This window comes from Anoplopoma fimbria, chromosome 19, assembly GCF_027596085.1.
Source record: "Anoplopoma fimbria isolate UVic2021 breed Golden Eagle Sablefish chromosome 19, Afim_UVic_2022, whole genome shotgun sequence".
NCBI lineage: Eukaryota > Metazoa > Chordata > Actinopteri > Perciformes > Anoplopomatidae > Anoplopoma > Anoplopoma fimbria.
This window is the reverse complement of record NC_072467.1, coordinates 23,574,389-23,589,797: the sequence shown is the minus strand read 5'-3', so window position 1 is coordinate 23,589,797 and position 15,409 is coordinate 23,574,389. Positions and strand designations below refer to the sequence as shown.

General features: G+C 40.4%; 1 protein-coding gene across 2 annotated transcripts; it reads left to right on the top strand.

Moving 5' to 3' along the window:
- The first annotated feature begins 7,773 nt into the window (after positions 1 to 7,773).
- On the top strand, positions 7,774 to 14,777 carry hapln3 (hyaluronan and proteoglycan link protein 3). 2 transcript variants are annotated; one of them, XM_054620129.1, is made up of 5 exons: positions 7,774 to 7,833; positions 8,589 to 8,733; positions 11,463 to 11,861; positions 12,671 to 12,973; positions 13,050 to 14,777. In XM_054620129.1, the coding sequence occupies exons 2-5, from the start codon at positions 8,601 to 8,603 to the stop codon at positions 13,325 to 13,327; spliced, it is 1,113 nt and encodes a 370-aa protein (XP_054476104.1). In that variant the 5' UTR covers positions 7,774 to 7,833; positions 8,589 to 8,600; the 3' UTR covers positions 13,328 to 14,777. The 2 variants fall into 2 exon arrangements, with proteins under 2 accessions (XP_054476104.1, XP_054476105.1); XM_054620130.1 differs by having other exon boundaries at positions 7,779 to 7,833; positions 8,586 to 8,733.
- The last annotated feature ends 632 nt before the right edge of the window (positions 14,778 to 15,409 follow it).

Below are 15,409 nucleotides of genomic sequence, written 5' to 3'. Positions count from 1 at the left end.
ACATGCATATAGACGGTACTGTTGTACTGAGACCTATCCGTATTAGTAGATGTTAATGTTTGATGCTTTAAGGGTCCAACATTAAGCCTCCAGAGAGCTGAGGCCCCGCTGATAAGACTACAAGAGAGAAACCAAATCAAAACAGATTTTTTACGGTTCCACTGGACATGTGACACGACCCGCCACATCGTCTGCTTCTGCCGCCCCCCGTCACAGTATTCTAAAACCTTTTTCCACCCCCATGAATTATGAATTATGGGCTCGTGCAATATTATACCGTGTTTAGTTTTGATAACAATGAATATTAATTCAAGATCTTTTAAAAAATGCATGAGGGGATAGCGGTGCCACCGAGAGGCCGAGGATGGATGTTGGCGTCAAAAACACTGTACAATATTTATTATTGTTGCAGACGATACCTGAAGCAGTCGCCCTTGTTATCCACGTCTGCATGCATTTTAATGACTATTGTTATTAAGTTGAACCAATTTTTGAATTTATTGGTGACATAGCTTCATATTTCCTTTTTTTTCTCGATGTTCATCAACATTCAAAGTATTGTAGATATCTTTGTTTCCCCGCTGTTCACGTTTTCTATGATTGATCAAAAAGAAAAAAAAAGATGTGTTTTTATGGTATAATATTCTTGCTATACTGACTGTTGACCTCATAGAAGTTTGACTGGATTTGAAGCTTTTTTTTTTATTTCCAGTGTTGTGTTTCTAAGAGGATTCCTTTATGTTTGGCCTTTGTATCTTTAAAAAATGAAAAATAAATAAAGACTTAAAACAACAGACATTTTTAATCGCCTCTAAATGACTTGAATATATGTAGTCTACACTTTTATGTATATTGCCGAGTGGAATATTTGGATTATATTATATCATCCTGCTGAATTAATTGGAGCTGTTTTCCATTTAAAAAGGTGGAGGATCAAAAGAGCAAAAGCACTGAGGGGTCGTTTCGCCTGTTTAGCATTTAAACACCCCCAGGGGCCTAATCTCTCTTTATACCACTAGACAATCTTCCAAAGGTATCTTAACCCGAGGAGGAGCACGTCCTCGTCCTCATTACGGTCTCTGAAGGTCACACTAAAGTGGTGAAATCCCTCCGTAGGGGTTTGAACCACACACTCATGAGAGAATGCATTCATACTGTGACTCTGTGAAGGTTAAACGATGGAGGAACCTCATGAGTGTTTGGGAGTATTTGAGGGTAAAAAGGCTGTTTAATCACCAGATCAGTTCACCTTTTTGTGCTCAACGAGTAAATACCAGCTAATTATGATGTAAGACGTCTGTTGTCTGACATGATGAGCTCATCTATTTACCACCAGGCCTCCAAACACAACAGCTGTTTTCCCCTCATGGAGTTGCTGGTGTTTAAAGTGTTGAGGACCTTAATGACGGCTTTCTCCTCTGTGTCCTCTTTGTTATTTGATAACACTCCAAATCTCCATGTTGTGTTCCCACTATTGTCCTTTCCTCTGCTCAGCCTGAGAAAGGAGATTCTTGTTTCTTTATACGGCTTTTATGTAACTCACCATTATGGCGTTATTGCTTTTATACGTTCTGGATGCTTCCTGTTTGTTATAATAACTATTTTGTAGAAAAGCACTTGCGCTTGACTGTTTTTTTTTTATTGACCATTGAAGCAGCAGCTTGAGCTAAATAAAAAAAATCAGTACAAAGTCCATTTAACTTGATATTTCAGAGGCTTTCAAACACATTTGGTGGCATTTTTCAGTTCAGTTGTTATTTGAAAGATAAAAAGTTAAAAAAAATAAAATCATTGGATGGACACTATTAAAGTCTGTCAAAAACAAAAAGGTTGTGGGGGATTTAACCATCTAATATTTAAAATATTAAGCAAACAATGTTGTCCTTAAATTTTATTTATGTTGCATTTTGAGATAAAGTGCTGCTTTTTACTACAACCGACAAAAAAAAGTTCTGTTCTAGTGTCAGAGAGCTTAAAAATACAAGATAGTTAATATGTAAAAAAAGGGAAATGAAACCTATGAATGAAGTAAAACTGACTGAAATGTGCACATTTTCTCAATTCCATTTAGTTTATAGAACACTAACACTTTTTATAAATTGCCAGGAACAAACCCCCCCAAATGAAGCCATTAACAGGGTCAATAAACATAAAACTGACTTCTATTTTAAATGTTAGTTGCATAATATCACCCAGAGTTTTCTTGGACAACACAAGGAATTTAATCCGACCAACTGCCCCTCCATCAGTCATCTCTCCGTTTGGTCTCCTGGTATGACAGCTGGCCAGGGACGGACCGAGGCGTCGGGCCAAAGGAGGCAGGAAACTAGAAGACACTGGAGGACACTGGAGGAAACTGGAGGCACGACAGCGGGTTTGAACAGGAAGGATCCACTCCTGGAAAACAACTGCTATTTTAGATCGGGTATGTACAACATCTCCAGGGACACCACCTAAAAGAAGGGAAATCCTATGTTATTTCTGCTCAAATAAATGCTCTGAACTGTTGATTTGACAGGTGACGAATGGCTTCCATCATAACAACACCCCTCATTTGGCATTTTGGATGTTTGATTGGTGCTAAACTTACACCAGGGAGCAACAAAAAGATGGGAAATTGTAGTGTTTGTTTGTTATTACAGCTCATTTGTGCCTTCTTTCTTTTAATCAAGCTGGAAAGTGTCACTCTGAGGCCTGCAGTTCACTCTCCTGTTGGTCTTAACTTAAAGCCTTCGTCTCTAATCATTTTCAGTCACACTAAAACCACACTCTCTCTCCCTCACACACACACACACACACACACCTTCTGTGCTAATGACAGCGTGTGACTTCACACACTGACACGATCACCTGCTCCACTCTTCAGGCAAAGAACACAAACATAAACACACACACACACACACACACACACACACACACACACACACACACACACATAAACAGTCATCTCTTAGTCTTTCATGTGGTCTGCTCTGGTCTCCAGGTTCGAGCTCTGCTGGCTTCTCTGGACCTGAATGTTGCTGCTCTGCAGAAATTACGCCCCTTCCCAACGCCACAGTGCCCCGGCAGTTCAGAGGGGCTGCTGGTATTTGGGGCCCCAGGCCAAAACCTTTCATCTGGGGCTTTGGGAAGAGCACCGGTCTGGTCTCTTCAAACACACTGGGAGATAATGGCTTAGAGACACACAGGGAGGGGGAACCGGCTGTCACAGTGGATGAGAGGTGGGGGGGGGGGGGGCTGCCGTTAACAGACACAGAGGAGAGGAGGCTTTGGGGTTTTAGGAGCTGTTGATGACTTTCATTTTATTTGGGGTTAAAGCAGCTATTCTTATTCACTGAAATTCCCAACTAGGGATTTATTTTTTGTCTTTTGCATGCAGGGGCGGAGCCAGACGTTGTAAACAAACTGGGCTTGGCCCAAACCTAGAAAGGGGTCGAGGGGCATCCTCCCCCGCAGAGATTTTTTTTTTCATTTATAGCAGCTATTTGCATGCATTTTTCAAGCCATTTTGTTAGAATGACTAAAAATCTGTACATTAGTTGGGAAAATCCTGTAAAAACAAAAACATGTCTTCATCCTTCTGAACCCATAATACAAAAAAAAATGTTGAGGATGACTAATTTCCTACTCCAGCCACCTAAAAGACCTAAAAGTCATTCAGGTATTTGCTCATAAACCAAAATATTTGACACATTTATATAAGTATGGTGGCGCTAGATGAAAAGTCAACTCAAGGGGGAAATTCACCACATTTTATGGCAATCCATTCAAATTATGGAGACATTTTGTTTAAAAACTAAATATTATGCTCATGCTAGCAGTAGATTAAAAGTCAGAGGGTCACCAAAGTCAGTAGGATTTATCCTCTGGGAACCATCAACGTCTGTACAAAAGTATTATTATCACAAAGATGCATCCTCTCTGCACCATGAAGATTTTACCAAATTTCATTGCCATCCATGTCAACTTCATGCGCTATAGAGGAAAAGTGAGGATATAATCAGAGTCGGTATGATTCATCCTCTCTGAACTATAAATGAAGTTTCTTTGTTATCCATATTGAAATATTTCAGTGTGGACCAAAGTGGCTGACCGACAGACCAACATTGCCGTGCCTAGAGAGTTGTAAGCATTCTGGCAAAAAAGGAAATCCCAGGCGAGGAAACCATTATAGATATTTTCTTTCAAAGCACATACTTCAGATGGTGATGAAGACATTGCAGTTAAGTGGAGAGAGAGGTTAGCGTGAGGACTTCACTGAAACAAAATCGTAATTTGAGGAATTCTGCGGCAATACAAATATTCAAAACCTTTACCCAAACCTTAACCCGAGATGGTTTCATACAGTAAATGTAACCTCTTTGTTCGGAGAAATGTGAAAACGCTGTACACATTTTTATGACTGTGTCCGATGATGTGGCATGAATCATCACAACACCATGTTTAAGTTTATTTGGGAAGAAGACAATAAAAAATGGTGTTTGTAGGAAGAGGAGGAGTCGCAGACAGACAGTAGTTGTGGGTTTGTGGATGGAAACTAAAGAAAGTAAGAATGAAGTTAAGAGGAGGAGGAGGATCAAAACAGAAGTTAATTCAGGAGTTCATTTTAGGAAAAACCACAACTGAGGATGTTTGCTCGAAGCTGAATTTAGGGCTGCTTGATTGTCAAAAAATTATAATCACGGTTATTTTGGTCAACATGTCAAAATAGACATCACGATAATTTAAAGGGGCCCTATAATGCTTTTCCACTTTTTCCCTCTTCTTTAATGTGCTATATATATGTTTTACATGTAAAAGGTCCATAGAGTGTAAAACCTGAATCCACGCCTAAAATGAGTTACTCTCCCCCTCAGAAGCTCCTGATCTGCCTGAAACGGCTCCATTGAATTCTCTCCTTCACTTCTGTAACTTTATGAGGTCACAATGTTACAGAAGTGACGTAAAACTCCTTCCTGCTAGTTTGGCCCTCAAACAACAAAAGAGAGAGACGGAGCTGAAGCTCCGGAGGGAGAGTTTTTTGAAATGTGAAACGTTGACCAATCACAACAGAGCGGGCTAGCTGACCAATCAGAGCAGACTTTGCTTTCTGGAGGGAGGAGCAAGCGCTACAACGGAGCGTTTCAGAGAGAGGGTGAGAAGAGGTGCTGCAGGACAGCCAGGATGAGAAAAACAAGGAGGATTATGAGCATTAAGGCATGTAAACATGTTGGAACTGTAACTTCAGATAAAAATATGCACCCGGAAATTAGCATAATAGGGCCTGTTGATGAACAGAGGAGCCTCACATTGCGAGCGCTGCGAGGACCGGGGTCCTAGTGGTCAGCTTATGCTTTAAGTGCTGAAGGGCCCGCACATAGATGCCATGTGGACAAGGGGTCCTACTAGTCAGATCGCGCTTTAAGCCCTTAAATGGTTGGCTTATGTTTTAAGCACTAAGTGGTCTGGGGGCCCTTATGGTTTGCTAACGCTATAAGCACCCAGAGGCCTGGTGGTCAGCTTGCACTGTCCGCTTTGAGGTCCCTGGTATTCAACCTCCTTCAGAAGACTAAGGCCATTACATTACATTACATTGCATTACATTGCAGTCATTTAGCAGACGCTTTTATCCAAAGCGACTTACAATCAGTAGTATATTACATATCATTCACCCATTCACACACTGATGACAGGCTACCATCAAGGTGCCACCATCAGACTCTAACTAACATTCATGCAACATCCAGTCCACACCGATGGCAAGCCTTCGGGAGCAACTTGGGGTTAAGTGTCTTGCCCAAGGACACATCGACTGCCGAAGCCGGGTATCGAACCTCCGACCCTCTGATTGGAGAACTACCTTGCTCTCCACTACGCCACAGCCGCCACAGGCCATGCACTGTGTCTAAGGCCATGGGTCAGGTGGGTTGACGGGGCCCCCAGAGCCTTGGCCCCAACTGGCCCGGTCCATAATCCAGCCAATGCTAGAGTGTTTGCACATGAGCTCAAACTTAAAGTGTATTTTAAGTGAAACAGAAAACCAGGGGAAGTGGTTTACTTGTTGCGTTTAATGCAACTTCATGTTTCAAAAAGGAAATGTATGAAGGCAGGAATGTGGTAAATAAACAAATTGAGTCCTTGATTAGTGACCACAGTCGTGATCTGCTGAAGTCGCGGTAACCCCGGGTCTTTAGGATGTAGACTGGATGTCAGTGCAGTCACGAGAAAACACATCAGCGTCTGCAGAGGGCTGACCACAGAGGAAAGCATCGCGTGCAGGACTCCGAGAGGCTCCAGTCTTGGGGACGGCACACAATCAGGTTTAGTCCAGCTCCAGGAGTCTCTATGTGCTCGTGTCAGGAGGGCAGCTTCCATCTGCACCCGGATAACAAGCCTTCACTTAGAAATCCGGGCGGCGGCAGCACATTCTCTCAGGCCCCAGCGGAGAACTGGAATCGCTCTTGTTTTCCACCACGGCTGCTATTATTTTCAGCTGATGACTGAAATACGAGTTCATGTGGCAATATTTACTCTGTTACTCAAGACCGTGGCAAAACAGGGGGCATGAAATATAATGTGTCAGCCTCAATTTACCAGGAACGCAGAAGTTGGCAGCCTTTGACAATGTTGCTATTTAAAAAACAAGAACTTTTAACACATTGTTTTGCAAATAAGATGCCATAAATGTCAGTTATTTGTTTGTCTTTAATAAAATGTGCTGTTTTACATTTATGGATTTAGATTGAGTTTCTATCCAGTGGAAAAAAACACTTGATATCCCTCATTTATATTTTAAAACTCCAGGGTAGTCGAGTCATTCAGGGTCGCATCATCCAGAGAAAAGGTGTTAAAATACACCTGTGTTGTTAAACGTTAATGAGGATTTTTTCCTCTGCTCTTATGACCTAAAACCTAATAAAAATGACCAGTGTATTACTGTTTGCTTTCATGAAGCTACAGCATGTTTACATGTTATATTTTTACTTTGGATAATATAGATGTAGCTGTTTTTGACCTGTTAGTGCCGACCCACAAATTGGTTGAAAAAAGGTTAAATATAATTTTGGGTTTGACCACATTTTTTCACTGGGATGAGACGAGGTCAAGAAAGGGGTCAACTGGTTTGACCTGACCCCCATTAATTTAAAAAAATGACGCTTATAGAATCCAGCTTGCATCTGTGTGCAAGATGTGGTGATGTGGTATTCTTATCTTAACACAAAGTATTAAATGTAGAAGTACAGAATTACAGAAAAATGCCCTCCTGTGACTGTTTTAATAACATATATTATATAATATTATTGTAGCTAGTTGAGGTGGAGCTAAATTAATATATTTTGTGTTGGACTGCTATAATGATTTAAAAAAAAAAATGTTTTATCAGCTTATTATTTTCCGCATAAATCAATTGATTGTTTGGTTTGTAAAAATTCTGAAAATAGTAATAAAATAAATGCCATCACAGTTACCTCAGAGGACAAAGTGACACCTTCAAAAAAACATCTTGATATTTGTGAATCTGTAACCATGACAAGAAATGACTTAAATGATCAAAATAGTTGCCAATTAATATTGATTAATAGATTAGTCGACTAATCGTTCCAGCTGTACTTAATGTTAATGTTGAGTCGTTTAATCTATAATGAAAACATCAGAGAATCAGAGCATGAGACGAAAAGACTCATAGTTTTTATTCCTAATATATCTGATGATGACGTCACTGCTCACTTCAAAGGGGATGCCTCGTCCCGTGACGTCACGCAGGCGCTCCTCCCGAGCAGAGAGGAGCAGAGAGGAGCAGAGGATGAGGAGGAGATGAGCTGAAGACACGCTGGGAGGACAACTGCTTTATCCGTGAGTGACTTTTTACGACTTTACTCTATTTGTTTTACCATAAAATAGAAGTTTAGACCGAAGAGAGGGTTTAATTCAGTTAAAGTCAGCAGAGAGATGTGGTTATACTTTACTTTAAATGAGGATTATTGGCTACTTTAGACATTTAATACACACGGTAGTCAGTATAATCTTTAGCTTTATTCAATACTTTACTGAAATACTTTAAAGGGGAGAGAAGAAGAAGAAAATAAAGGAGATATAAACGCACTTTAGGCTACTGTCTGTCTAATGACTGAGATGTGAGAAAGGTTTCTGCTGTTCATCTAATCGATTAAAATGTAATAATGTCATTTTGGTTTTCATAGATTTTAACAGTGAAAAGATTATTTATTTTATTTACCTGAAGGAATGTGTGGAATATAAATGTAACATAGGCAACACAATAAGTTTTTTTTTCACGTTTTTGAAAATAAAACAACTATACAATAGTACAAATACAAATCAATTGAGGAATTTAATTATAATCATTTCGTCTTTGCTCACTCGAGCCACATTAGAGTTAAGGTATTTATTTTGGGAAATTGCTTATTTATGCATTTTCTCATAATTTTTTTAACTATTTCTAATCCATGTGACAAATATTTTTTATTTAACAGTTTTATCAAAACAATCGCTAGTCTCTGATCTCACTGCGTCCTCCACAGCCTTTATGGTTATAGCTGAATAGAATAAAGAGTTTTGTATTTATTGTCACCCCTGTCTTGGCTCAGCAGAGGACCAGCACCATGCTCAGTCTACTGCGCCCCCTACTGGCCGCCTGCGGGTACCTGCTGCTGCCCGGCGCACAGGGCTGGAGCCCCGGGTACAGCAACGGCTTCCACTACCAGGACATCAGCAACGGGAACGGGAACGGAGAGAGTAGGTGCTCTGTTTGTCTGAGACACAGGGAATGTAACCAAGTGCATGTATTCAATGTCTAGGTAGTCTACTTGTAAGTTTGCACCTTTTACTCCATTATATTTATTTGATATCTTTAGTTTATAGTTCCTATGCAGAGTCAAATAGATAATAGGGCTTCAAAAGATAATCAACAAATAAATTATGATGTACAGTACCAGTCAAAAGTTTGGACACACCTCATTCAATGGTTTTTCTTTATTTTTTTCTACATTGTAGATTAATATTGAAGACATCCAAACTATGAAGGAACACATATGGAATTATGTGGTAAACAAACAAATGCTCAACAAACCAGAATATGTTTTATATTTTAGATTCTTCAAAGTAGTTGAATGAGAAGGTGTGTCCAAACTTTTGACTGGTACTGTATTTCTAGAAGTATTTCATTAGTAATAAATTATAGCTTTTATAGCATTGATATACTTAATGCAGGACTGTTATGCTACTTGTGATTACATTTGTACTGTGGTATAAATACTTTTATTTAAAGGTATATCCAGTACCAGTCAAAAGTTTGGACACACCTTCTCATTCAATTGTTTTTCTTTATTTTTATTTTTTTCTACATTGTAGATTAATATTGAAGACATCCAAACTATGAAGGAACACATATGGAATTATGTGGTAAACAAACAAATGCTCAACAAACCAGAATATGTTTTATATTTTAGATTCTTCAAAGTAGTTGAATGAGAAGGTGTGTCCAAACGTTTTGACTGGTACTGTATGATAATAGATAAAGCTGCCAACAGTATCATAAATAACATTAGAATAAAGTTGAAATGTTCTCCTTTACCAGCTGCAGCTTTAGTGATGCTTACACTTGAATGCATCACACATTCTTTTCTGAAATAGGCCATTCTGCATAACGAGTACTTTCACTTTTTTAGTACTTTAAGTATATTTTGATCCGAATACTTCTGTAGTTTTACTTAATTACGATTTTAAATGTGGGCATTTTACTTGTGACAGACTTTTAACAGAAACAGAAACGTTTCATTGCAAAGTATGTTTGCACATTTGAGAAATTTGACATGATCATTGGTGCATTATAATAAACACTATAATAAGATATTTAAAAAAAGATATGACAATGTACAATAGAATATGATAAACAAACAAACAATTTAAGAATACATTTTATAGTGAATACTTCTTCCACCACTGCGTGAGGGACACAGATGTTTCATTTGTTTACATCACAACACCTGGATGTGTTGGGAGGAGACGGCTATAATTAATGGAGTTCTGACAGTCAACAGGGTGATGAAAACAAAGTCTGCTCGTGGTTGATGTGGTTTGTGTTGCAGTGAATCAGTGTGAGTTATTTCCTCTTGCAGTGTTTGTGAAGGACGTAAGCTGACAGGAAGTAAACACAGATGCAAGCTGTTGCCTAGCAAAGCAATTACATTTTAAACGGCCTATATTGAGTGAGAGAGATAATGTACATATTGTATTCTATAAAGGATGTAATATCACCTGTGCACCTAAACTTTTCAAATAAGCTCTGGGATGCAAATAGTTTGGAGGAAGGCAGAGATGAAATATGAGCGAGTAGTATCTGACTGAATGGATCTAGTTTCACGAAAAGTACAAGTTCAATTTGAACAGTATTTACGACGGCTCCATTCCATTTAGATTGGCCAGAGAGACGGTTTTAATGTTGCTAGTTACATCTTAGTGAGACATGTTGAATGTCCATGAAGAGTACTGTACAGCTGAGTAACAACTCTGATTTTAACTTAGTTTTGATGTGAGTTTAAAATAGCGACAATACTATTTGTTAGAAATATCTTTATCGAACACTATTGCCCCACAATTCAGTGCAAAGCTGGAAGATTTTATACGCATGCAATGGTAAAGACAGCTCCAGAGATCCATGAAACATTAAACAACAGAGTAGCTTTCTGTACTGCAGCACGAGATGACCTTCCCAGATGCTGACAACAAACAACATCCGTGCACACAGAGAGAGGCTTATTAACTGAATTGCAATTCTGCAAACATTTTTCATCACATGTTTCCTCAGGGCTGCTTTGATAAGAACATTAAATCATTTGAAAGGCGCTTTGCTTTCTCTTAAAGAAGTGTAACCAGCAGTGGAATTCAAATGCCACTGACGTCCATTTGTGGTTTCCTTTTATCCCTTCTTATTGCTACAAAACATTGATTTTTTTGTTGTTGTTGCATACTGTTAAATGTTTATATATATGGTGTAGAATTGGTATGCAATTAAACTGGAAGACAGATAAGACTTTTGCAGGAAGAGTTTTACTAGTAACATTTTTTGTATACATCCAAATAGGATGTATTAGCATCAGGGCCGTGCTTTCTCACTGACATGATTTAATGAGACACATAAAAGGAACAGAGCCATCATTGATGTTATATGTTAAAATCTATGCTTTTATTGCTGATATAATAATGTATAATGGCAGCTGTTAAAAAGGTTCATTATGGGATGGGTACAACCGTAAAATAAGATTTATTTGCCCATCACATCCCATGCAAGTCCTCCCTTACCCGACCCGTTCTGTACAACCTTTCAACAAAGCAGAGATTAAAGGCACAGATCAGAGAAATTGATCTTAACTAATCCCATCAATACAAAACATAGAGAAACAAAAAATAAGGATTCAACTGTTAAAAACACATGTTGTGTTTCTGGTATTCGTGTCTTTGTCTAGTCTTTTTCAACGGGGTTCGCCTCCACGTGGAATCCCCGCAGCATTCAGTGTCAGCCACCAGGGGGAGCAGTGTCACGCTCCCCTGTCACTACCACTACGAGCCCGAGCTGGCCGCCCCGCGCAGGACCAGGGTCAAGTGGTCCTGGTTGCCCACCAACACCGTCAACGCGCCCATCTCCACCGAGGCCTTCGCCAGGGAAACAGAGGTCATGGTCGCCATGGGCAACCGTCACCGCAGCTACGGCAGCTTCAGGGGACGCGTGCGCCTGCGTCGCTCGGCGCCGGGCGACATGTCCCTCGTGATCAACGAGCTGCAGCTCAACGACACGGGGAGATACCGGTGTGAGGTCATCGACGGCCTGGAGGACGAGAGTGTGACGGTGGAGCTGGAGCTGCGGGGTGAGCGGGAATGTGTGTGTGTGTGTGTGTGTGTGTGTGTGTGTGTGTGTGTGTGTAAGAAACTCAACTCATCAGTCAGTTTCTGTGCAGGGAAATTAAAAATGACTGTAGTGTCATTTCCCCCAAAAAATCACTTGCAATTTGTACTTTCATGTTTACATACAATGAGGCAGGAATTGTATAGTTCAAGATGTGACCCGATAAAACAGCTTTCTACAGTATTAAGAATTTGAAGTAGATTAACAAATGGCTGGATTAATCCACTAGGAGGCCCGGGAGTAAAAATAATCTGTGGATTTATAATAAAAGGCTGAAACAGCGCCGATTTCTCCAAGTGGCCAGTTGCAGTACTGTAGCTAGAACATCCCCTTGGACCCGTAAAGCATTTCTTTCAGGAGACAATTTGTAAACCATGGAGGTTTCATGTTTGCAAAACAGCAAAAGCGACTTCTGTACATGCAAGATAAAGTCTCAATGTGTGTGAGAGAGAAACACTAATGCTCATGTGCAGTTGAGCTGCACAGCAAACAAGAAAGCATCACAATTTTTTAGGCTTATTCGCAGGAAGTTTTCATTTAGATGAGACTCTGGTATCCAGTTTCTATAACATATCCATGGTGGGCACCCTATTGACGCAAATATACTTCGGAATATGCACCATTTATTTTTTGACACAGGACCCCTCTTAAAAAAGGAGATAATACAGGCCCGCCTTAAAGACCTCAACATTTCAGTTCTGCTTTAGTTCTGCTTATTACAGAGATGCAAGACACATCTTCTCACTTGTCACACTTCTCCTCCCTTTCTAGGCGTGGTGTTCCCCTACTACTCTCAGAATGGACGCTACCATTTCAACTTCTTCGGGGCCCAACAAGCGTGCCGGGACCAGGAGGCCTCTCTGGCTACATTTGAGCAGCTCTTCTCAGCGTGGGAGGAAGGGTTGGACTGGTGCAACGCCGGCTGGTTGGCCGACGGCACCGTGCAGTATCCGATCACAGCGCCACGTGACGGCTGCGGGGGCGTGGACTTAGCCCCCGGCCTGCGAAGCTACGGGCCGCGGCACCGCCTCCTCTACCGCTACGACGCCTTCTGCTTCTCCGCCTCGGTCAAGGGTCAGTAAAAGTGTGTTATGATGAACAATAAAAATATCACTACATGCTCCTCACTTATGAATCTCTCCTGCCTTAGGGACCGTGTACTTCTTAAAGCACCAGACCAACCTCAACTTCACAGAGGCGGTCCAGGCTTGTGCCAGTGATGGAAGTCAAATTGCCAAAGTGGGCCAGATGTACTCCGCCTGGAGGCTGATGGGATTGGACCGCTGTGACGCCGGGTGGTTGTCCGATGGGAGTGTCCGTTATCCCATCACGAGGGTTCGGGCTAACTGCGGCCCACCAGAACCAGGCGTGCGTAGTTTTGGGTTCCCCCCTCTGTACCTGAAATTTGGCGTCTACTGTTATCGGTAGACGCCTCGGCTCGACACAAGACACAAACAAACCATTTACGAAACGGCGCAATGGTTCAAAGCGCTGCTTGAGAGGTTAGCATTAGCTGTAGCCTGAGAGCTAATTAGCCAGTTTGTTCATTTCTGTTTTAAAGGTCATTTGGGTTTTTATCACATTTCATCTCCGTAAACCTGTAACTGATCAGCAGACTATTGAACTTTTACTTCCAGTCAACACCTACGTACAACCATCATGTGATGCCACTTGTACTCAAACACTTTATGGCCAGAAGTATGCGGGCACACAAACATTACACCCACGTCTCATTGCAAAACCATTAATATGCTGCTACGAAAGCCTCCACTCTTTTAAGGAAGGCTTGCTGCAAGATATAGGAACCAGTCTGCAGGACATTTGCTGTCATTCAGTCACAACATCATTAGATGATGCAGCGATCAGGCGTTATAGTTCATCCTAAAGTTGTTAAGGTCAGGGCTCTGTGCAAGCCAGTCAAGTTCCTCCCCACCAAGATTTTAAAATGTGCGTTTTCATGTTAAAATAGTAAAGGAAAACTGTTGGAAGCTCATTGTTGGGATTATATATCTTTTTCTGTAGCATTAAGAATACCCTTAAGAAAACTAAGGGTAACTTGTCCTTACCACGAATAAACAACCCCACATTAAAAGTGCACCAGCAGTGTCCACATATTATTGGCCATATCGTGTATAATGTCTCTACTATAACAGCATCCTGCAGAAAAAGAGAACAACTTTCCATAGTTTGAGTGTAGATGCGTTTTTTTCCCTGCACGTTTTCCTTACAGATCCAATCCAGTTTATTGGGCTTCAAATTATTTGGCAGTTGTTTTTCTTCAAAACTAACTAAATCAGAAAAATGTTCCTAATCAAATCAAACCACTGCTCTCCAACCATACCTCAGTCCTTCATCTATTCTGTATTTATTCAGTGTTCACTCTGTCAGTTTTCAACAGAGCCCTTCAGAACATTTAAACAAACATTTAAACATACAATTTTCATATTACAACCCTAATCTTTTGGGTTAAGTGCCTTGCTATGAGGCACTTTGATGGTTGAGGAAGTGGAGAGTGTTTCTCATTATGTTCCCGTCAGAGCTTTTCAAATGGTCCAAGGTTGTCCTCTCACCAACTGTATGTAACTCTTTTCTGTCTTTCTAATGCTGTGAAATATACTGGAGTCTCTGCTTGTCTCCTTTAATGTCTGTGTATCCGGTTTTATAAAGTATAATGTATCTCTTTTTCATTTTTCTGGGTGATTAAGAGTAGTGAAAGCAGAAGTAAAGAGTGAGTACCTGTATTGTTGTAATATTTAAACTACCTTGTTTACGATGTTGTGGAGGAAGAAACAGTGTTTTATTCAGACATGTATCTGTTCTTTTGTTTTGTTTTTCATTATATATGTCTACGCATTTGTACTATTTTCTACAAATTAATAAAAACACTGCTGTAAAGACGTTTTCATATGAGACACATTGCCTTCGCATAATGTCAGCTGGGATCGCCTCCAGCCCCCCACGACCCTGAACAGGATAATCGGTTAAAGATTATGGATGGATGGATCATAGAATATAATTTGGTGTTTTAGTTTATTTTCTTTAACTATTAATACTGTAATTTAAATATTACTTTATTTACCTAATTATATAAAGTAATCCGGGACAATAGTTCATACTACAAACTCCAGTACAGTAGGTGGCGTTGTGCACCTTATAATCATCAATTGCAATCAACTAAAGAAAATTAAGAAGAAGACCACTTGCAAAAAACCAAGATGGCTACTAAAGTGGTGATGGCCAAAATGCCAAAATGCAAAACATAGTCCACAAAGTGTGTGACGTCACGGTGACTACATCCACTTCTTGTATACAGTCTATGATTACATGCTTGTACAGGAAGAGGTTGTACATTTAGCACTGATGAGACATGAGAATCATTATTAGCCACTGATGTCACACAGCAAGAGATGTTGAGTTGTTCCATGTGCAGATGATCCAGCAAGGGAGTATTTCTTTCATTGATGTTTTGGTCCTTGTAACAGTTTGGAGCCGGCGTCCTGAGAGCGGCCT